This window comes from Trichomycterus rosablanca, chromosome 9 (genome assembly GCF_030014385.1).
Source record: "Trichomycterus rosablanca isolate fTriRos1 chromosome 9, fTriRos1.hap1, whole genome shotgun sequence".
In the NCBI taxonomy this organism is placed as follows: Eukaryota; Metazoa; Chordata; class Actinopteri; order Siluriformes; family Trichomycteridae; genus Trichomycterus; species Trichomycterus rosablanca.
In genome coordinates this window covers 18,914,136-18,937,552 of record NC_085996.1, presented here as the reverse complement: position 1 = coordinate 18,937,552, position 23,417 = coordinate 18,914,136, and the positions used below count along the sequence as shown (strand labels likewise).

Here is a 23,417-nt window from a genome sequence, read left to right as displayed (position 1 = left end):
AACTGTCAACTGTTTTTGTCAAATATCAAGCTTGCGATGGGAGAACAGTAATAGTTACAATAAAACATGGATTGTGCAATGGAACATTTTCAAGTACAAACTTTAAGTAAATAATATTTGGGAAAGTTTTAAAGTATTAATAATAATATTCTGCAGGCACACTGGGGCACAGCAGTCTATTATGCTAGTCCACCACCTTAGGGTTGTCTTCTGCTGCAAACCTGACCAGGATAAAGCGGTTGATAAAAGCGAAATGGAAAAAAACGAATTTCGTGCACCTCAATTAGTTGATGTCATGACTTGAATATAAAAAAAAAAGCATTAAAACTATCTTTAGTGGAGCGGCAGAGTGGCACAGCAGGTAGTGTGGGCAGTGAGCAGTACCAGGATATTTCAGATATTTACAATGATTCACCATCATTGTCAGTCTGTCTCCATCAAAACTCTTCTCCAGCCTCCCAAAACATGCAGAAGGTGGACTGCTCTCCCTAGGTTTGAGCAAGTGAGTTAATGTGCTGCTTGTATTTCTGCCCTGTGGCACAGGATTATGCTTGATCAAATTGTGGACTGTGTGTTAGTCATAGATGAGTGAGTGTACCTGTCAAAAATAGAGCCTACTCCAGCACTGTGGGCGCTGCTTCTGTGCACGTGAAGGCCAGTGGCCAGCAAAATGCCATCTTTTACTGTGACAGAGCGGTGTGAAAAGGAGGCAATAAGCAGCTCATTCCAACCTAGGAATAACAACAAACTCAAAATGTCAGGGTGCAAATAAAGGATAAAAAACAAGAAGAAGGTAACACTTTATTAGGGTTACAGTCATTGTCTATAAACAGTTCTGGTCATTGCTATAGACATTGCAATAGTCAGAGGTGGAAGATGGAAAATATGTGTACAGCAAAACTGTGTTGCATAATTGTTCTTCTGTATGTGCGTCATTGTCTGTGTTTGTATCTGTCTTTCTGTCCATGTGAATGTTTCTTTGGATCTGTGAGGTTGTGTTTGGTCTGTGTGTCTGTATTTTTGTGGACATGTGTCTGTGTCCATGTTTGTTTTGTTGGCCTACCTGCCCGGAGTAAAATGACCTGATCATCCAAGGGTAGGTCAGAGAAGTGCGGTATCCTTTTAGCCCATTCAACCAGTGTGAAGAGCTGTTTGTCTGCTGCCTGGCAGATATTAGTGACCGGGTCATTGGTCTGAGAAAAAGAAAGAGAGAAAATATATTAGAGTGGGTGGTTCCATGTAAATGTTTAGTAGAGATGCATGAGTACCAATACTGGTATCTGGTATTTGCCCAATACCGCACTCATTAACTTGTACTCGTACTCGCAAACGAGGCTCCGATACTAAACATCCGATACCGTGTGCCTAGTGCATGTTGCTGCGTTATGCCTGGTTCACACTACATGATTTTTGCCCTGATTTTCGTTCGGTGACTGGTCGGCGCTAGATTTACCGGCTCGGGAGCAACTCGGCGTTCGCTCGGCGATCAAAATTCGGCTCTCGATCGCTAAGTGTGAACTATCCAACAACTCGATCCGACCGGCTCGCCGAGCGCTCGAGTTTTCTAGCACGTCAGATATCTGATCTCAGATGTGCGACTGGGAATGAGTGACATGTCGAACAGCCAATGAGAACGCAGGATACGGTGTGAGGGGAAACGCAGGAGAGGAGTGTAAACAGGTGGGACAGGGGAATAATATAGTTTATTTCAGAATACACCGGCACACACACACGTTTTACAGTATTTCTGACCTGATCTACAAAACATAACAACAAAACACCAACATTGCAAAAATATTTATTAAACTCCAACTCACTACAGAACAATCCATGCTATTCGTGTTGTCAAATCCACTTAGATTCATTTATTTTTCCTCCTTGATTTCATCACTTTGATCACTCGCTACTTGTTGACGTGCATTTTTGGACGTGGTATCCTTAAACTTCTCGTCACTTCTCACGTGTGTTTTTGTTAAAAAAAAAAAACGGTATTCTAAATAGGTATTGGTATCGGTATCGGCAAGTACAAAAATACATGTACTTGTACTTGTACTCGGTTGAGAAAAAATGGTATCGATGCATCCCTAGTTTACAGTCTTGGTTTATTCACTACTTGTGTCAAGCTCACCACAGACATTGATATTCACAGAAGCTGCTATTTAGAATATATAAAGTATTTTAGGAATATTTAAACAAGTTGTTAGGTTGGTTTAGGTATGCATGATGCTAATTTAAATGCTGTAATGTGGGTATGGTGTGCAAGTGTTGAAGGCTTACAGAATTTCCGGGGCTGCCTTCTGAGTGTGCTTCAGTTTTGGGTTCCACTGCAAGCTCTGCGTCCAGGATTTTCTCCACAGGCATGTCTTCATTAAAACTACTGGTTGACTCTACCTCATTATCACTTTTCTCCTTCCCACGCTGCCTCTCCTCCTGAACTGCTGCAGGAAGCAAGGAGAGACCCCGAAGAAAAAAATGTAAATACTCAAAAAATACAAGCACACATGTCACTCATGCCTTGGGCATTTCTGTACTATTGTAAGTCTGAGGGATGCACACACACACCTTCTCTCTTCATGCCCATGGCCAGGCACTTTTGGTAGCGACAGTACTGGCAGCGGTTGCGCTGCCGTTTATCGATCAGGCACTCCTTGTTGTCTCGACACGTGTAGGTCAGATCTTTCCGGATGGTCCTCTTGAAGAACCCCTTACACCCTTCACAGCTGTACACACCGTAGTGTTTTCCTGTATTCACAGTAAGAGACTTGGTTACCAGATTTGGACTAGCATAAGAAATCAACTAAGAAGAAAATGTGTCAAGGTAGTGTGTGACTACTTGTTTAACTGAAATGTATACAGTAGCATATAAATGTTCATTAAAATACTGATACTATTTCTAACAGCAAAGCCAACAGTGTCATGGTAACTGTAGAGCTGCACAGTAAGACTACATAATAGCAGTTATTAAGCCAACAACTAACTGACAAACGAGTTAACAAAATACTGATTAGTCTGTCAGTTGTTTATACTAGCATGTGAAATATTAAACAGTGACACTAAATTACAAATTGAATCCTAGTTTTTACTTCTGTGCACTGCAACTGAGAATGCTATGACTAAAGTTCTGCAAATTCTAAGAGCACCTCACTTTAGACTCTTCAAAGAAGCTGATTTGCTGCAAAATGTGTAAAAAAGTACAACTGAGATGTACAAAATCATCAAGAGAAAGCATAATGTTTGTATGGAAGAAGAAGGTGCAGTAGCACGATAATAAACCTGGCCAATAAACCAATCCATTTAAAACAATGCTGGCTTTATGACATGGCTCGAGTAATAATAGTTTGAGTAATTATATGGGTTGTATTTATTTATTTGTAGCCAACACGAATGCTTAGTAAAAGTGTGATGTCTCTCATAAAACCACAGACATTAGTGCTGGGTGTTCTTGTATTTAGTCAGAGTTGTCCAACTGGATTATAAAAATACTTTTCAGTGTTATTAAAAAAAAAACTAAACATGCAACATAATTGTAAACAAATAAATATATAAATGAATATTTTACCAAACGAATGTTTTCCTACTATAAAACACAATTCCTGCCATGAAGCCAAACATGTTTACAATGGTCCTTTTATTTAAACTTAGTTCATTTATGATGTCCAGTGTAAAATATGGTAAACATTTAAAGACATAAAAATGTTCACAATGTTACGGTTCATTACTTGTGGTGCATAAGTTAAGTGCAGCAGATATAGGGCAGCATAAAGACCCAAATGACAGCAAAGAGTGCTCACAGGCAGCTGTGATGAGTAACTTCAGACAGTGGTCAGAGGAGGGACAAGCCATGAACCACCAACAGATTGTTAAACAGCCAAGACCTATTAATGCTAGGGCTGAGCGATATGGATCAAAAATTATATCTCGATATTTTTTTCTGAATGGCGATATACAATATACAGCGTATCACAAAAGTGAGTACACCCCTCACATTTCTGCAGATATTTAAGTATATCTTTTCATGGGACAACACTGACAAAATGACACTTTCACACAATGAAAAGTAGTCTGTGTGCAGCTTATATAACAGTGTACATTTATTCTTCCCTCAAAATAACTCAATATACAGCCATTAATGTCTAAACCACCGGCAACAAAAGTGAGTACACCCCTAAGAGACTACACCCCTAAATGTCCAAATTGAGCACTGCTTGTCATTTTCCCTCCAAAATGTCATGTGATTTGTTAGTGTTACTAGGTCTCAGGTGTGCATAGGGAGCAGGTGTGTTCAATTTAGTAGTACAGCTCTCACACTCTCTCATACTGGTCACTGAAAGTTCCAATATGGCACCTCATGGCAAAGAACTCTCTGAGGATCTTAAAAGACGAATTGTTGCGCTACAAGAAGATTGCCAACACCCTGAAACTGAGCTGCAGCACAGTGGCCAAGATCATCCAGCGTTTTAAAAGAGCAGGGTCCACTCAGAACAGACCTCGCGTTGGTCGTCCAAAGAAGCTGAGTGCACGTGCTCAGTGTCACATCCAACTGCTGTCTTTGAAAGATAGACGCAGGAGTGCTGTCAGCATTGCTGCAGAGATTGAAAAGGTGGGGGGTCAGTGCTCAGACCATACGCCGCACACTACATCAAATTGGTCTGCATGGCTGTCACCCCAGAAGGAAGCCTCTTCTGAAGTCTCTACACAAGAAAGCCCGCAAACAGTTTGCTGAAGACATGTCAACAAAGGACATGGATTACTGGAACCATGTCCTATGGTCTGATGAGACCAAGATGAATTTGTTTGGTTCAGATGGTCTCAAGCATGTGTGGCTGCAATCAGGTGAGGAGTACAAAGATAAGTGTGTCTTGCCTACAGTCAAGCATGGTGGTGGGAATGCCATGGTCTGGGGCTGCATGAGTGCAGCAGGTGTTGGGGAGTTACATTTCATTGAGGGACACATGAACTCCAATATGTACTGTGAAATACTGAAGCAGAGCATGATCCCCTCCCTCCGGAAACTGGGTCGCAGGGCAGTGTTCCAGCATGATAATGACCCCAAACACACCTCTAAGACGACCACTGCTTTATTGAAGAGGCTGAGGGTAAAGGTGATGGACTGACCAAGCATGTCTCCAGACCTAAACCCAATAGAACATCTTTGGGGCATCCTCAAGCGGAAGGTGGAGGAGCGCAAAGTCTCGAATATCCGCCAGCTCCGTGATGTCGTCATGGAGGAGTGGAAAAGCATTCCAGTGGCAACCTGTGAAGCTCTGGTAAACTCCATGCCCAGGAGAGTTAAGGCAGTTCTGGGAAATAATGGTGGCCACACAAAATATTGACACTTCAGGAACTTTCACTAAGGGGTGTACTCACTTTTGTTGCCGGTGGTTTAGACATTAATGGCTGTATATTGAGTTATTTTGAGGGAAGAATAAATTTACACTGTTATATAAGCTGCACACAGACTACTTTTCATTGTGTGAAAGTGTCATTTTGTCAGTGTTGTCCCATGAAAAGATATACTTAAATATCTGCAGAAATGTGAGGGGTGTACTCACTTTTGTGATACACTGTATATCTCGATATTTTTTAATCCCATAAGGTAATAACAAAAAGACACTTCTGAGACAAAGCTACATGTTCCAATTTTTTTACAGGCACTTTTATTAATATTCATGCTGGGGAAGCTTCACACAAGAATTATTTTTCCTTAAAAAAAAAAAAAAAAAGAGCTATTCTAAGAAAAAAAAAAGTTGTTTTCTAAGGCATCTCCTGTCGTCTAATGTGAATTACAAATATATTGTCTGGCCCTTTAATAATGTTAAGTGTACTATAGGGCGCAGGGAGCGAGTGTGTAGGGAAGATGTTGGAATGACACGGTTTCCGGCTGAGCTTGTGTAACATTAAAAGTAAAACCCCGTTAAAGTAAACCCCTCGTTAACCCCCCACCCCCCCATGTTTGGACTTTATACATTATTTTATGTATATGTTGCCACAACATTAACATTTACATTAATATTTTCTTTTACTGTATAGAACTCAGTTCTGTAATACAGGCAGAACTAATCGTACATGTTACTGTGTAACTATTACAACATTTAATGCATTTTAATCAGCGTTCTGCTTCATGCACTTTATTATTATTTAACAGCTTTATTTGTTGTTTGCTGTTTACTCCTTGTTTACTGCAGAGTTAGTTCATGCAATTTAATAATGTTTGGTTGTTTACTGGCCGACAACAAGTAATACTATAATAGAAGATAAATAAATAAATGACGTGTCGTAATGCAATGGCAGAAGATCAACAGATCGGTCAAATCCTATTTTTCCAAGACCATGTTGATGTGCATTGTTTACCCGCAAAAGATATGGCACAAACTTCACTGAAGTATGATCCATCCCATAATATACATAAGTTAAAGGACCAGCTGGTAATGCCCTGGTACCATATACCACAGGACTCTTTCAGATACCTTACGGAGCCCACTAACATCAAACATTAGCAAAATAGCCTTTAACCATTACACTAGATCTGATAGTGGTGGCATATACAGTGTATCACAAAAGTGAGTACACCCCTCACATTTCTGCAAATATTTCATTATATCTTTTTATGGGACAACACTATAGACATGAAACTTGGATATAACTTAGAGTAGTCAGTGTACAGCTTGTATAGCAGTGTAGATTTACTGTCTTCTGAAAATAACTCAACACACAGCCATTAATGTCTAAATAGCTGGCAACATAAGTGAGTACACCCCACAGTGAACATGTCCAAATTGTTCCCAAATGTGTCGTTGTCCCTCCCTGGTGTCATGTTTCAAGGTCCCAGGTGTAAATGGGGAGCAGGGCTGTTAAATTTGGTGTTTTGGGTACAATTCTCTCATACTGGCCACTGGATATTTAACATGGCACCTCATGGCATAGAACTCTCTGAGGATGTGAGAAATAGAATTGTTGCTCTCCACAAAGATGGCCTGGGCTATAAGAAGATTGCTAACACCCTGAAACTGAGCTACAGCATGGTGGCCAAGGTCATACAGCGGTTTTCCAGGACAGGTTCCACTCGGAACAGGCTTCGCCAGGGTCGACCAAAGAAGTTGAGTCCACGTGTTCGGCGTCATATCCAGAGGTTGGCTTTAAAAAATAGACACATGAGTGCTGCCAGCATTGCTGCAGAGGTTGAAGACGTGGGAGGTCAGCCTGTCAGTGCTCAGACCATACGCCGCACACTGCATCAACTCGGTCTGAATGGTCGTCATCCCAGAAGGAAGCTGACGCACAAGAAAGCCAGCAAACAGTTTGCTGAAGACAAGCAGTCCAAGAACATGGATTACTGGAATGCCCTGTGGTCTGACGAGACCAAGATAAACTTGTTTGGCTCAGATGGTGTCCAGCATGTGTGGCGGCGCCCTGGTGAGAAGTACCAAGACAACTGTATCTTGCCTACAGTCAAGCATGGTGGTGGTAGCATCATGGTCTGGGGCTGCATGAGTGTTGCTGGCACTGGGGAGCTGCAGTTCATTGAGGGAAACATGAATTCCAACATGTACTGTGACATTCTGAAACAGAGCATGATCCCCTCCCTTCGAAAACTGGGCCTCATGGCAGTTTTCCAACAGGATAACGACCCCAAACACAACCTCGAAGATGACAACTGCCTTGCTGAGGAAGCTGAAGGTAAAGGTGATGGACTAAACCCAATTGAGCACCTGTGGCGCATCCTCAAGTGGAAGGTGGAGGAGTTCAAGGTGTCTAACATCCACCAGCTCCGTGATGTCATCATGGAGGAGTGGAAGAGGATTCCAGTAGCAACCGGTGCAGCTCTGGTGAATTCCATGCCCAGGAGGGTTAAGGCAGTGCTGGATAATAATGGTGGTCACACAAAATATTGACACTTTGGGCACAATTTGGACATGTTCACTGTGGGGTGTACTCACTTATGTTGCCAGCCATTTAGACATTAATGGCTGTGTGTTGAGTTATTTTCAAAAGACAGTAAATCTAAACTGCTATACAAGTTGTACACTGACTACTCTAAGTTATATCCAAGTTTCATGTCTATAGTGTTGTCCCATGAAAAGATATATTGAAATATTTGCAGAAATGTGAGGGGTGTACTCACTTTTGTGATACACTGTACACTGATCAGCCATAACATTTCAACCACCTCCTTGTTTCTACACTCACAGTCCATTTTATCAGCTCCACTTATCATATATAGAAGCACTTTGAAATTCTACAATTACTGACTGTAGTCCATCTGTTTCTCTAGGTACTTTTTTAACCTGCTTTCACCCTGTTCTTCAATGGTCAGGACCCCCACAGGACCACCACAGAGCAGGTATTATTTAGGTGGTGGATGATTCTCAGCACTGCAGTGACACTGACATGGTGGTGGTGTGTTAGTGTGTGTCGTGCTGGTATGAGTGGATCAGACACAACAGCATGGCTGGAGTTTTTAAATACATTGTCCACTCACTGTCCCCTCTATTAGACACTCCTACGTAGTTGGCCCACCTTGTAGATGTAAAGTCAGAGATGATTAGTCATCTGTTTGAGTTGGTCATTATATGGACAATGTGTGTAGAAACAAGGAGGTGGTTTTAATGTCATGGCTAATCGGTAAATATATATAGCTAGTGTGTGCATGTATATATAAATATATATATATACACTACCTGGCCAAAAAAAAGGTCACCACCTGGATTTAACTAAGCAAATAGGTAAGAGCCTCCCATTGGATAATTACTGCATGGGTGATTATGTTTTAGCTGGCAACAAGTTATTTAACCCTAACTGATGCAGTGAGTAGCTTCTCATTTGTTAAACAACCATGTGAAAAGACACATCCTGTGGTGGTGGAAAAGATGTTAATCTGTTTCAGAAGGGTCAAATTATTGGCATGCATCAAGTAGAGAAAACATCTAAGGAGAAGCTGTAACTACTAAAATCGGGTTAAGAACTGTCCAACTCATTATTAAAAAGTGGAAGGACAGTGGGGAAACATCATCTTTGAGGAAGGAATGTGGTCGGAAAAAAATCTTGAACGATCGTGATCGGCAATCACTTAAACGTTTGGTGAAATCAAATCATAGAAAAACTACAGTAGAACTCAGGGATATGTTTAATAGTGAAAGTAAGAGCATTTCCACATGCACAATGTGAAGGGAACTCAAGGGATTGGGACTAAACAGCTGTGTAGCCCTAAGAAAACCACTTAACAGTGAGGCTAACCAGCAAAAACGGCTTCAATTTGCTAGGGAGCATAAAGATTGGACTCTGGAGCAATGGAAGAAGGTCATGTGGTCTGATGAGTCCAGATTTAACCTGTTCCAGAACGATGGGCGCATCAGGGTAAGAACAGAGGCGGGTGAAGTGATGCACCCATCATGCCTAGTGCCTACCGTACAAGCCTGTGGGGGCAATGCTATGATCTGGGGTTGCTGCAGTTGGTCAGGTCTAGGTTCAGCAACGTTATGTGCCCAAAGAATGAGGTCAGCTGATTACCTGAATATACTGAACGACCAGGTTATTCCATCAATGGATTTTTTCTTCCCTGATGGCACGGGCATATTCCAAGATGACAATGCCAGGATTCATCGGGCTCAAATTGTGAAAGAGTGGGAGCATGAGACATCATTTTCACACATGGATTGGCCACCACAGAGTCCAGACCTGAACCCCATTGATAATCTCTGGGATGTGCTGGAGAAGACTTTGTGGTCCAAATTTCCCATCATCAATACAAGATCTTGTGGAAAAATTAATGCAACTCTGAAGACAGAAATAAATGTTGTGACATTGCAGAAGCTTGTGGAAACGATGCCACAGCGAATGCGTGCCGTAATCAAAGCTAAAGGCGGTCCAACGAAATTTAAGAGTGTGTGACCTTTTTTTTTGGCCAGGCAGTGTATAAACACTAGCTATTATGAGTTAGCTAGGTATCTGAGATATTATCAAAAATGTTATAATGTACAATGCATAGCCTTTAATCATTACACTAGATTTGATAGTGGTGGCATAGCCTTATATATATATATATATATATATATATATATATACAGGGGTTGGACAAAATAACTGAAACACCTGGTTTTAGACCACAATAATTTATTAGTATGGTGTAGGGCCTCCTTTTGCGGCCAATACAGCGTCAATTCGTCTTGGAAATGACATATACAAGTCCTGCACAGTGGTCAGAGGGATTTTAAGCCATTCGTCTTGCAGGATAGTGGCCAGGTCACTATGTGATGCTGGTGGAGGAAAACGTTTCCTGACTCGCTTCTCCAAAACACCCCAAAGTGGCTCAATAATATTTAGATCTGGTGACTGTGCAGGCCATGGGAGATGTTCAACTTCACTTTCATGTTCATCAAACCAATCTTTCACCAGTCTTGCTGTGTGTATTGGTGCATTGTCATCCTGATACACGGCACCGCCATTGGATGCACATGGTCCTCCAGAATGGTTCGGTAGTCCTTGGCAGTGACGCGCCCATCTAGCACAAGTATTGGGCCAAGGGAATGCCATGATATGGCAGCCCAAACCATCACTGATCCACCCCCATGCTTCACTCTGGGCATGCAACAGTCTGGGTGGTACGCTTCTTTGGGGCTTCTCCACACCGTAACTCTCCCGGATGTGGGGAAAACAGTAAAGGTGGACTCATCAGAGAACAATACATGTTTCACATTGTCCACAGCCCAAGATTTGCGCTCCTTGCACCATTGAAACCGACGTTTGGCATTGGCACGAGTGACCAAAGGTTTGGCTATAGCAGCCCGGCCGTGTATATTGACCCTGTGGAGCTCCCGACGGACAGTTCTGGTGGAAACAGGAGAGTTGAGGTGCACATTTAATTCTGCCGTGATTTGGGCAGCCGTGGTTTTATGTTTTTTGGATACAATCCGGGTTAGCACCCGAACATCCCTTTCAGACAGCTTCCTCTTGCGTCCACAGTTAATCCTGTTGGATGTGGTTTGTCCTTCTTGGTGGTATGCTGACATTACCCTGGATACTGTGGCTCTTGATACATCACAAAGACTTGCTGTCTTGGTCACAGATGCGCCAGCAAGACGTGCACCAACAATTTGTCCTCTTTTGAACTCTGGTATGTCACCCATAATGTTGTGTGCATTGCAATATTTTGAGCAAAACTGTGCTCTTACCCTGCTAATTGAACCTTCACACTCTGCTCTTACTGGTGCAATGTGCAATTAATGAAGATTGGCCACCAGACGGGTCCAATTTAGCCATGAAACCTCACACACTAAAATGACAGGTGTTTCAGTTATTTTGTCCAACCCCTGTATATATATATATATATATATATATATATATATATATATATATATACACACACACACACACACACACACACACATATATATATATATATATATATATACACACAACATACATATATACACACACACTAGTAATTAAGAGTTAGCTATTATAAGTTAAGGCATCTGCTCAGGGGCTGGGCAGTGGCGACTTGGTGGTAGTGGGTCTTGAAGTGCCTTAACCACTACGCTACCACTGCCAAATTATAATAAATACAATGAAAATGCTAACAATGGATTCAATAGCTACAATGCCTGGAATTACTTTGGTATGACAGGTACTTCACTATATAAATCATAGTCTAGTGTAACGTTTGACATTACTTACACACCTTTAGATTTTTTACAAAGAATTGCACGTAATGGATATTTCTGCTTTTACCGTGGTATCAGATTGGTACAGAGAATTGTACAGTGTTACTGGCATTGCTGTTGACAGGCACGAATCTGGCATTGTGGCGACTGTAACTGTACATAACGACATGGTGTTCTAGAATGGTAAACATGGTAAACATGCTTCTGTATCGTACCTGAGGAGCGATCCCCGCAGATGGCGCAGATGTGTTTGGACATGGAGCCGGGACTGGTGCACTGGTAGCTGTTCATGTTGGCTAAAGGCGGCAGGCCGGGAGGAGGCTTCACGTCCTCTGAGCTGCTCACACTGCTCAGAGAGTTCATCTGCAACAGAATGAAGCAGGAGGCTTACAAATACAAGAACGAGAACTGAAAACGGGTCTTGGTTATTTATCTGCATGCACCCTATGTTGTTAATCTTCCCTTATATACACACAGCACCTACATCGTTTTTCTCTCTTTCTACATTTAGATGTGTATCTCCGTCATTCGCGCGCGCTCTTTATTCCTTCGCTTTCTCCCCTTAGGTCTCGCGTTCTGTCTCGCGTTCTGTCTCGCTTTTTTGTCTCGGGGTTTGTCTCGCTTTCTGTCTCGCTTTTTTTGTCTGGCTTTCTCTCGGTAAACTAAACGGTAAGAAATGGTGCCTGACACAGTAGAACAGCCGGTAGAGGGCGGACGTCTCAAACATTCCTCAAACGAATGATTTCAAATCATTTCATCAGAAACGTCTCCACCTCCACTGCCCGCTCATCCTAGCGTCCTTCAACTGAGGCTAAAACCTACTAAAACCGCACAGATCAACAACTAACATGTCCAATTTAATCTTAAATTTAAGCATGTCAGTGCAACATATGCACAAATCAAAACCCAATAGAGGGGTACCTTGTTTGTTTGTTTATTAGGATTTTAACGTCATGTTTTACACTTTGGTTACATTCATGACAGGAACGGTAGCCACTCATCACACAAGGTTCATCAGTTCACAAGGCCACATCAAACACAGTCTTGGACAATTCAGTGTCTCCAATTCACCTCACTTGCATGTCTTTGGACTGTGGGAGGAAACCGGAGCACCCGGAGGAAACCCACACAGACACGGGGAGAACATGCAAACTCCACACAGAAAGGACCGCCCCACCTGGGGATCGAACCCAGGACCTTCTTGCTGTGAGGCGACAGTGCTACCCACTTAGCCACCGTGCCGCCCGGGGGTACCTTGTAACTTCAAATAGCTGCGTTTGAAATCGCATACTTCCATACTCAATAGTATGCAAAAGCAGTACGCGAGAGCGGTTAGTATGTCCGAATACATTGTATACATAAAAAGGTACGCGAGAAGTGCCCATGACCAACTTCATGGGCAGCCATGTTTGAGTATGCAAACGATGCACACTTTCGGTCCGCTAATGTATCCCATAATTCAACTGGAGAAAGAAGAAAGATGGTGGAAAACGGAGAGTCCTCTGTTTACAAGTGTAAGTAAGATAAACAAAACCCTAAATAACATTATGATTAGTGCAAAAAAACAATAAATATCCAAAGTTTTGGCGAGTGGGGCTTGTAATGAGCATGCGGTCCGTAACTATGGTGATATTATGCCATCACGTCCTCACGTCATCACTTGACGTTGGTAAGATGGCGGACGTAGTACGTAGGGGTGTTGTGTGCATACTGCACACTTCTGTACTGAAAGCGCGTACTTCTTTACCGGCCGAGCGATGCGTACTTTCTCAAATCTAGTATGTACTCTGTAAGTATGCGATTTCGGACGCAGCTTATGTATGTGTGACTGCCACTTTGCTCAGCTCTGGTGGGGTAAAATGTCATCAAAGTGTGCATATGAGACGAATCTGCATTTGTGTGGAATAACCGTCAAATCCACTCTGAAAGCATCCACTTGTATCTGTGTTTAGCTGGATTTTCCTCCTGTTTCACTTTTAAACTTGTGTGACAGCTCGGGGTGCTGAGAAATTATGAGAATCAGCTTTCTAAACGGTCTAAACGTTTATCGTTAAAAAAGCCTAATGTAACAAAGTATTAAAAAAGACACAGGAACACAAAGCCTCTCTTAATTATTACTGCTTATAAGTTCTCTCTACTAATGAAATTCCTTGCTTGTTGTTTTAGTACAATAAGTCATGTTAAGCTTTGTGCATCGCCACACTCCATAGAAAATAACAGCACAGCCAGGACAAACGCTATTGTGCCGCTTCTCATGTCAATGTGCCCTTACTGAATGAATTACGGTATTTGAAGATCAAGCATCTCCACAATTATAAAGCATAAGGAAACAATAAAGAAATACAGGTTAAAAAACAGGCTTTATTGTATTTAACTGTTTCCAATTGTATTTCAGTGTTCTTTAATATTACACTTGTCTTATTTTTAGTGTATAAGTGTCAAAAACAACCCCATTATTTTACATAAGCCTAAAATATACGCAGTTCCACAGGACCACGGAACGCAGTAACAGGTTTCCCCATACATCCTTATGGAAAAAAATACCTTGAAACTTTAAGCCTTTTAAACTCAATGCCACTCCCAGAACCATTGTTGTATTGTTTTTCGTTTGTTTTAGTTTTTGTAAGTAGTGGTGTGGAATCATTTGATTAGACAGCACAGCACATAATAAGCCCTCAACCCCATTTAACACCTGGGATAAACTGGAAGACTGATTACAAAGTAATCCTTATGACATGACCGCAGAGTGTGAATTATACAGTGACATGACAAGTGTCACGTGGACAATACCATGGTCCCACTGATTTGTCTTCCAATATCTAAATTCTCTATAGATTTGAAACGGAATTCTATGGTCATGAAGAACCTCTTACACTTTCTAGTTGCAAGCACTGTCACCTTCTTCTTAAAAAATCAGTTATTGTGGCTTTATATCTGAGGTTGTCCAAATAAAATTTGTTGAATGATATATTCTCCTCTAATATGTCCAGACACATTTCTTTACACATCCTTCTGGAAATAATGCAAAGAACCATTAACAATTCTAGCTTTGTTCTGTCTGTTCTGTTAAAACAACCTCAATTCTGAAAGAGTTGAATCCAAAAGTATAAGGAAAAGATTTAAAGTGTTTTAACTGATCAACTTCATTCATTTATGTATGTTGTAAATAGAAACACATTTAGATGTGTGATGCCTGCAACACACCCCAAAAAAGTTTGGACAAAGGCGTGTAAACCACTGTGTTTCATCAACTTTCCTATTATTAAAACTTTTTACTGGTTTGGGAACTTGGGACACTAATTGTTGCAGTTTTGCAAGTGGAATTTGCAAGTGGGTCTTCAGATTTTGCAAAGGGGGACAATACCATTCATTTAAATATTTCAAATAATGATTGATGATTGAGCGGTTCCCATTTGATAGCAGGCTAGGTAACAGGCTGTAACACTATGCACAAGGGTGTTGGGAATATTTCCTTAAATGTACTTAAATGTCCTAAAATAATTAGAAAAAACAACACTCATGTAGGGCTTCATTAATTTAAATCTTATGAAATCAAATATATCCACAATTATGACACAAGCCTACTGGGTCTGTCCTTGTTTTAACTGTAAAACCCATGAATCCAACCTTAAGTGAATTATTTCTTCTTTTGCTAATGTCTATGCACATTGGGGATGGGAACAGAAATAATCCTATGGTCATCTAAGGATATTAGAGAAGAAAAATCCCATGGTAATAGCAGGAATGTGGAAGTCTATTGTATTCCCAAGGAAATATGTCATAAAATATGTACTAACATTAAGATAACAGAAATAATTTTAATAATGCTCTGTGCAGGATGGAAATTTGGCCCACTTTAATAGCCAACAGACTCACTAGCACATGTTAAAATTTTTTACCTTCTCATGGGAAACCACATTCAACAGCAAAATGTCTGGAATTTCATGTGAAGCTGCTAAAGCTAGTGAAGATTGGAAAGTATTAAGTCAAGGCTGATAAACAAGATCACCTTATTATGAGAGTTTAACTGGCAAAGCTGTACTCAAGATAAAAATTATCCAGGCAGAGATCCAAACCAGAAAACATTGTAGACCAATGACTGGCTTCTAGGCAACATAGCTCTGATGCTGGAAAAAATGCACCGGAAGGTGACTATGTATAAAAGTGATGTCATTTGTTTTTGAAATTCTTAATAAATAGAGTTTAAAAAAGTACGGAAACTTTTTAAAGAACCCTCATGTATATATGCATTATTTATTTAACGCCATATTTAACACATATTTATCATTTTGTATATATGCATATTTGTTTTGTTTACACTAAAATAACACACATTTTTTTAGTACACAGATTTATTGAAATGTACCCAAAGGAACAGCATCTGAAGAACGCAACCCCAAGAGGGCATAGCAGGACGCTTTTTAGTCCAGTTTAGAAACTTTAACTTGGCAACAGCTTGCCAGTCAACATCTCCACATACTTTTGTTGCAGGGCAAACAGTTATATGCTACATTAAAAGTGTACAGTGTCTGTCTTTTTATAATGACATTTTTAGTAAGCTATGCTTTTTTATTTGTGTTAACTAACAAATTATGATCAAGGCATCATTAAAAAATGCAAATGGAACTATTTTTTAGGTAACTGTCATTTGCACTGACCGAGCATTTTATACTGATGACTAGGATTACATATACAGCAATCACCCTGTAGGCTAACGCTAACTGCCTAGGTAAGACAACGGCACATTTATAGCTGTTCATTTGTTTAAATGAATGTACAAAAAAACAGCAAATTTACTGTGAATAAAGTCTACTAGCCACAGATTTAACTTTAAACAGTAAAGGCAGGTTTATACTCATACCACAACCACAGGCTTGTGAATAAACATCACATCATACCATATCATCAAAACATATTGGCAGAAGAGGGCTGAATAAAACACAATTTGAAAGGCAAAAAAAGGAAAGTTTGACACAGTTTGTGAGGATGCCAATTTTTTTAAAAGGCACATGTGGACATGTAAGAAGCTTACAGTTCTTATTTTAGAAGAATGAGAAATGCTTTTATTTGTCATATATACATATACAGGTGTACAGTACGATTAAATTACTCTTCTGTATATCCCAACTTGTTTGGAAGCTGGGGTCAGAGTGCAGGGTCAGCCATTGTATGGTGCCTCTGGAGCAGACAGGGTTGAGGGCCTTGCTCAAGGGTCCAAAAGTGGCTGAATAGCAGAACCTGGATTTGAACCAGCAATCTTTCGATTGATATCCCAATGCTTTACCCACTATGCTACCACTGTCCCATTACATTGGCATGAATGAAATGAGCTTGATATTGTAAACAATGGATTGTTTAAATACTCCTATAAATTTCATTTAAATAAGTCACAATGTTTGATTTATTTGTTCTGGCCCATCCTCTGCTGTCCTGCTAGTGGTGGATTGGTAGAAATGCCTCATAGCAGCCATCACAATGAGAGATTCTGTCAGTCAGCTTTCTTTGGTAGGAGCAGCATTAAATCGGCCATCAGTGAGCATGCCACGTTGTGCATTCCAAGACTACCAGTCTTTCCTCACTATGCTTTTATGATTGTTTGTTTGGATTTTAATGCCATGTTTAACACATATTTGTGTCATTTTATGGCATGATCGGTATTATATTTGAGTCTCAAAGCTTTTATGATAAGCATTATGGCAAATACAAAAAATGCAGGTGTGTTTGGTAGATGTGCATTTACCATTTTCAAATAACATCTGGCTCTTACATGACATCTGGCTCTTTACCCAGCTTGCACCATTTAGCAATGAGCTAAACATGCACCTATGAGCAACATGGCTAATGGCATTTTTTGGAGAAACAGAGAAAACAGGAGTACTCATCAAATACCCACACAGATGTTGGAAAATCGAACTCCTTTTAGACCACAACCAAAGACAGAACTAACCACGGGTCCCTGTGAGACTCTCAGTACTTGATTACTAACCAAAATGACTAATCAGGATTTAGCATATTTACCTGTGGGCTGTTGAGGGTGCTGTAACCCATTACTGGTGTGGAAGGCAATGACATGGAGGGCGAGTTCATAGAGGAAGTGATGACTGAGTAGCCCATGGCTGAAGGGATGGGCCGTGAAGAGCTAATAACACTTGAGTGACCCATCATGGAGCTCATTGGTGGAGGCTGTGAGAGAGGAGAGTTCAGGGCCCCAGGTGAGTCTGTGAAAAAAAAGAAAATGGAATGAAAAATCCACATCATATTTGTGTTTAATATACTTTTAAACTACAAAGTAACAGTTTTCGATTAACTCTGTTTTGATGAAGTTGACATGCTTAATAAGAACCAGTTATTACTATATTTATTTATTCCATTCCATTTATTTATATTTATTATTCCACTTATTTTGTGATAAAGCACTTTTGCTGTATATGCATCTAATACATTTTAGATTACTCCTAGCCTTCAGTTCAGGACATTTCAGCACAATATACCGCTTTAACCAATTACAACCTTGCTTGTATTCAAAAAGTAGGCATTCAAATGTTGGCTTTTTGATTGCTTTTTTTCTATATTTTTGGTATGGCACCGTAGGGCTTTTTTAAGTTAGGGAAAAGGGGGTTGCAAGAACTGCAGCTACCCACTATATTCACCGCAGTGACTCTAGATTCAATCCCACCCCCTAAAGCCTGAGCAAGTTCAGAGTGAAAAAACTGAGAATGTAAATATAAAACTAATGACATGGAACTAATGGAACTAAACTAATGAAAGCTGTTGTGTTCCAAATACCATCTTATTAACTAAATAGTGTTTAATTATTTATTAGGATTTTAATGTCATGTTTTACACACTTTGGTTACATTCATGACAGAAATGGTAGTTACTAGTTACACAAGATTCATCAGTTCACAAGTTTAATGTCATAAACAGTCATGGACAATTTAACATCTTGCATGTCTTTGGACTGTGGGAGGAAACCGAAGCTCCTGGAGGAAACTCACACAGACACGGTGAAAACATGCTCCACACAGAAACGACCCAGACCGCCCCACCTGGGGATCGAACCCAGGACCTTCTTGCTCTGAGTCGACAGTGCTACCTACTGAGCTACCATGCTGCCCTAACTAAATAGAGTGTCAAATTTATTTTTGACCACTGGCAAAGCTATTTCGAGCACTAGGATTGTGTGTGTGTGTGGACTGATACACAGCGCTCCAGCTTACTGGCTAATTAGTGCTTTTTTGCTCAGTGTACAGAGGTTTGTATATTAAACAAAACATTTCACGCTTTATTTCACGAGTTATTGTATGCTTTCTCTAAAACTGTCCTCATTTTATAGATTTGATTAATTTTTTATTTTTTTTGCGACAGCTTGTATATTCTATTCTCTTAAACATCTCTTTATATCTTTTGCACCAATACTTGTTTTTTTTATCATTGATAGAATTTTTTAATTATATTTATATATTGATAAAGTATATTATTTAAACAGTAGGTTGGTCAAAATATTCAAAAGTATTCACACTAACCCTAGATTCACACACCAAACGTTGCCAGATTTCATCCACAATCCACACTTACTGTGATCCAAATGATGTTGTCACACTTAAGTGTAATGCAAATGCACCTCACATTTTTCACAAATTAGACATAATATCCCTTTTAAGATGCTTCATCACAGCAGAGCTTAAAAATGCAGGTATAACATGAGATCACTGATTACACTGCTGCTGTGAAGTGTGGTTTGGCTGTAATAGCAGCTAGAAGAACGCTCACAGTTTTGTTAGTAACGTTGCTGCCAAAAAAAAGTAAATGCTTGTTTGGGCTACTTCTTTTAGTTCCCTCTGTATGTGTATGTGCGTGTTTGTGTTTATATGAATTGTGTTGCTTCACATTTTTAGATTCAGTGTGCGGCCCCCTACTCTACATTTTTTCTGCAGCAATAAATCATAAATCCTCAGCATTGCTATCAGCCGGTTGGGAATCTCCATGAAGTCATGACTCGCGCGCAAAGTGTGAATACCCCCTTGTATGCCATTCAATTGCAGGGCATGAGATACACTTAAGGCAGTTTTAAAGTAGTCAATCTACCTACTTGCAAAAAACCAGAGTGCTTCCACATATACAGGGGGAGCATATCAAATTCCGCAGTCATTTGAGGTGGGAATTGAACCTACATCACTGGAGCACCAACCCTACCACTTGCACCACTAAGCCTCCCGCAGTACTTTAATACACACTGCAAAAAATGAAATCTTGACAAGGCAGAAAATCTTAAAAATAAACAATAGATCTTGTTTTTTTTATTTTAAGATTAACTGACTTGACTAGATTTGCATGTGCAAGATTAATAATCTAAATTTAAGAAACTTTGTCTACAATTGTCTTAATTAGAAAAATTTGCTAATTATACAGACTTCTTACAATGAAACAAGAAACTTTTTCTAGAGAACTCTATAGTCACTAGTGCTATTTTAGAACATGCCCTGCGGGCAACACACGTGGTCCCTGTGGGCAACAAGGCGGGCACAGTGTTGGTGACGCCTGATCTAACTGAATAACGAATGAGCATCCAATGCTTTCTTAGCGGTGAAGGCAATCCCAGCATTCAGTGCGGCACAAAATGTGAGACATTTGATGTCTTATTAAAATCCTCTCTACTTAGGCAGCTGCCTAGGTAGGCAGTAGGCAACACTACAGCTCACTAGGTTTTCAGACAGACCCATTATGTTAAATTTCAAGTCAACAATGCTAAAGCCTTTCAATCAAGGAGAAAAAAAAGCTTAACATGACAGCAAAACAGCTTTAGTAAAATATCATGACCAGAGCTAGTTGTTCCACTTATATCCATCATAAAATGACTACATGCATTTTTTTACTATTTGCTCCATAATGATACTAAACAGTTCTCCTGTTTGGAATTTAAATGTGTAACAGTTTTCCTATTAATAATTTAAATGTATGAATGTTTTGAAGTTCGCTTTACAATTGCACCTGACTGATGACATGTCTGGTGTTTAGAGAGTTCAGGACGACGCTGACCTTGGAGCGTGGTAGCACGTGGTTATCTGGTGCATGTAGGCTGAGGGTACAAATTTTCTGTTAAGTAAGCTTTCAGCACAGCATCCGTTTTCCACTAATGTGATGATGTGCGATGTAATATCAGCACCTTTTTATGGGGCAGTCTTAAAAAAACAATAATGCTGGTCATCAATTAATATAACCAACTAAAATAAAAACCGCCAACAAGCAAGAACTGTTGGGCAGTAATGTCACCAACAAAACTATGAGCATTCCCCTAGCTGCTACTACAGGTTCTGAGTAATCCAACCGCACTGCACCTGCATTTTGACATTTTGTTGTGATGAAGGGTCCAAAATAACATGTTCTATCCAATTTGTGCAAAATGTTTGAGGTGAGGTTGCATTACAAGTAGGTGTGACAGCATCTTTTGGATCACAGCACTTTTAAGCTGCAGTCTCTGCAGTCTGAACCTTCAGTGAACAGAGCAACAAAGTGTGGATTGTGGATAAAACACTGTCAGAAATCTGGCAACCTTTGGGTTATTTTAAGTGTTAATGCCCTTGACAAAACTACTGTCTAATTATGCAATTCCTCAACATTCGTTTATTCACGACATAATAGAAATATGCCAATAGCTGGCAATGTGCTAAAGTCGTAGCCAAAAAATACTCAAAATCAGATTTTGCACACTATTTAGTATACAGGATGCTATTTGGAACACAACAATTCTTCTTTGCTCTGCGTGCAGCTTCATACAGAATGTTTCAACCCTGTCAGCACCCCCCCCCCCCACCACCACCCCTATACCCCAAGTCTTCTTCATTTGATACCTCCTAATCTGTGAAAACATGTGCCATGGTTAAGCATATTCTCCTTACCAGCTAACAGGCAGCACAGAGCAGACCAGTGAGCAAGCCAATAATCTTCAACAGAGAACAAATTGTTCAGCAAAGTTGTTTAAAAATGTCCATGTGTTGCTCCCCCACCCTCTTCTCTTCTCTTTCTTTCTTTCTCTCTGTCTCTCGCTGGCTGTGACACAAGACACATTCTGCCAGTGGCTTTCAGTAAATGTCACATTCCGATGCTGAAGGGAAGCCAACAGGGCTAAACACAGCTCAGCAATTCGTTCTCTTCATGCTCATGCCTCGCTGCAGCTCTTTGGCCTGATAAACTGTATTAAACACACACATTTGTTGTGGGTTCTTCTAAAAATATGCCAACATTTGATGGGTCAAAATGTACACACGTCAATGTAAATTATTATTTTGTGGTGCTGAAAGGTTATCAATGTCATTTTAATTTGGACCACAAACTCCTAATTTCTAGTCAGTGATTGCCATTGACTATAACTGGACTTATGTAGGCAGTATGTTAAGGTCACTGTGTTGTTGAATTTTTGGATGATTAAGTTATGTTCTCCACTATGTCTTGGTTCTTCATTTCATTAACAATTGTGAGATTCGTAATAGTCCTATCATAAGAGCAGATAAGCAGCTTGTGACCCCTCAATCTCTTGCAGCGATAACAGCTTGTAAAGTGTAGCTGTGGGAATTTGTGCCCATTCATTCAAAAGAGCGACTCTGAGATCGGGCATTGATGTTGGATGAGAAGGTCTGGCTCACATTTTAGGTACTGATGTCAGGGCTCTGCGCAGGTAACCAGAGGTCTTCCACACCAAATTTGTCAAACCTTATCTTTATGGACACTGCATTGCGCACAGGGGTACAGTCACGCTGAAACAAGAAACAGCCTTCCTTAAACGGTAAACAAAGTAGTACCAGGCTAGCCCAAACGGTCACACAATGTTAACTCCTGTGATGTCCCAAGTGGACTAAAAATACCAGGAGCTGTAGTGCTTATTAGTGCCAAAACACTGCAGCTGATTCCGAGCAATATAAAAAAAATCCGGGGGAAAGATGTGGCCCCGAGTCATTTGACAAAGCTCGTAGGTAGGTAAGATAGATGACTGGTGTTGTGTCTTTATTTTGCATTGTGAGAGAACTCTCTGAATTTGCGGTTTTTGGTGTTCGTTTAAATGTAAGGTTTTGCTTCTGCATTCCTGATGAAGGCATTTTACCTACTTCGAATCACTTGCTTGAACCAACTCCCTGCCTTTCCCATCCCTTCAATTTTCTGTAGATAGAGAAAAGCATATGGCTGCAATCACATGTCAATTTGTTGGTGGATTGAGTAGCTGGCTTGCTGACCTTTCACCTAGCAATCTGTCTCAAAAGTAGTAGTAGTTAGATCCTTAAAAAAAAGTCACTGCAAGGAAAGAGTCGACTCCTCCCTTATTTGAGCATTTTCCCTGCGCTTGCTTTTGGTTTGCCAAGCAGCCACATAATCTAGACTGTACAGTGTTTGTCTTTAACACTCTACAGACTGGCTTTGAATTTAGCTTCAGGTTAGGGCTGGGTGATATGGCTAAAAAAAAAGTCATATCTCGATATGCTTTTGAAAAGTGCCGATATACGATATGGTATGATATAAACTTAAAGTACAATGGCAGGCCACCGCCCATATTTGACCTTTTATTGTTTATATAAGTTATCTTAAAAACACAAAACATTGTAGTTCTGATAAATTCTGACTAATTACAGTGTTTACAGCTGTATTTGTATTCATATTGACAACATTTATATTAAACAAACCAGCAGAATCTCACAATCACATTTATACTGTCCATTTTACTTCAAATAAATAAGCATCGAAAAAATCCCGAAAACATGTAATATT

General features: G+C 40.2%; 1 protein-coding gene across 2 annotated transcripts in view; it reads right to left on the bottom strand.

Moving 5' to 3' along the window:
* rxrgb (retinoid X receptor, gamma b) overlaps positions 1 to 23,417 on the bottom strand; it is a 77,332-nt gene that overhangs the window by 8,860 nt on the left and 45,055 nt on the right. The window contains exons 2-7 of one of the 2 annotated variants that reach the window (XM_063002030.1): positions 17,679 to 17,878; positions 11,876 to 12,023; positions 2,563 to 2,742; positions 2,278 to 2,435; positions 1,064 to 1,193; positions 599 to 731 (exon numbers count right to left, since the gene is read on the bottom strand). In XM_063002030.1, the coding sequence (XP_062858100.1) occupies positions 599 to 731; positions 1,064 to 1,193; positions 2,278 to 2,435; positions 2,563 to 2,742; positions 11,876 to 12,023; positions 17,679 to 17,878 (949 nt within the window). Of the gene's footprint in view, positions 1 to 598; positions 732 to 1,063; positions 1,194 to 2,277; positions 2,439 to 2,562; positions 2,743 to 11,875; positions 12,024 to 17,678; positions 17,879 to 23,417 lie in introns of both variants that reach the window. The other variant, XM_063002028.1, reaches the window with a different exon arrangement.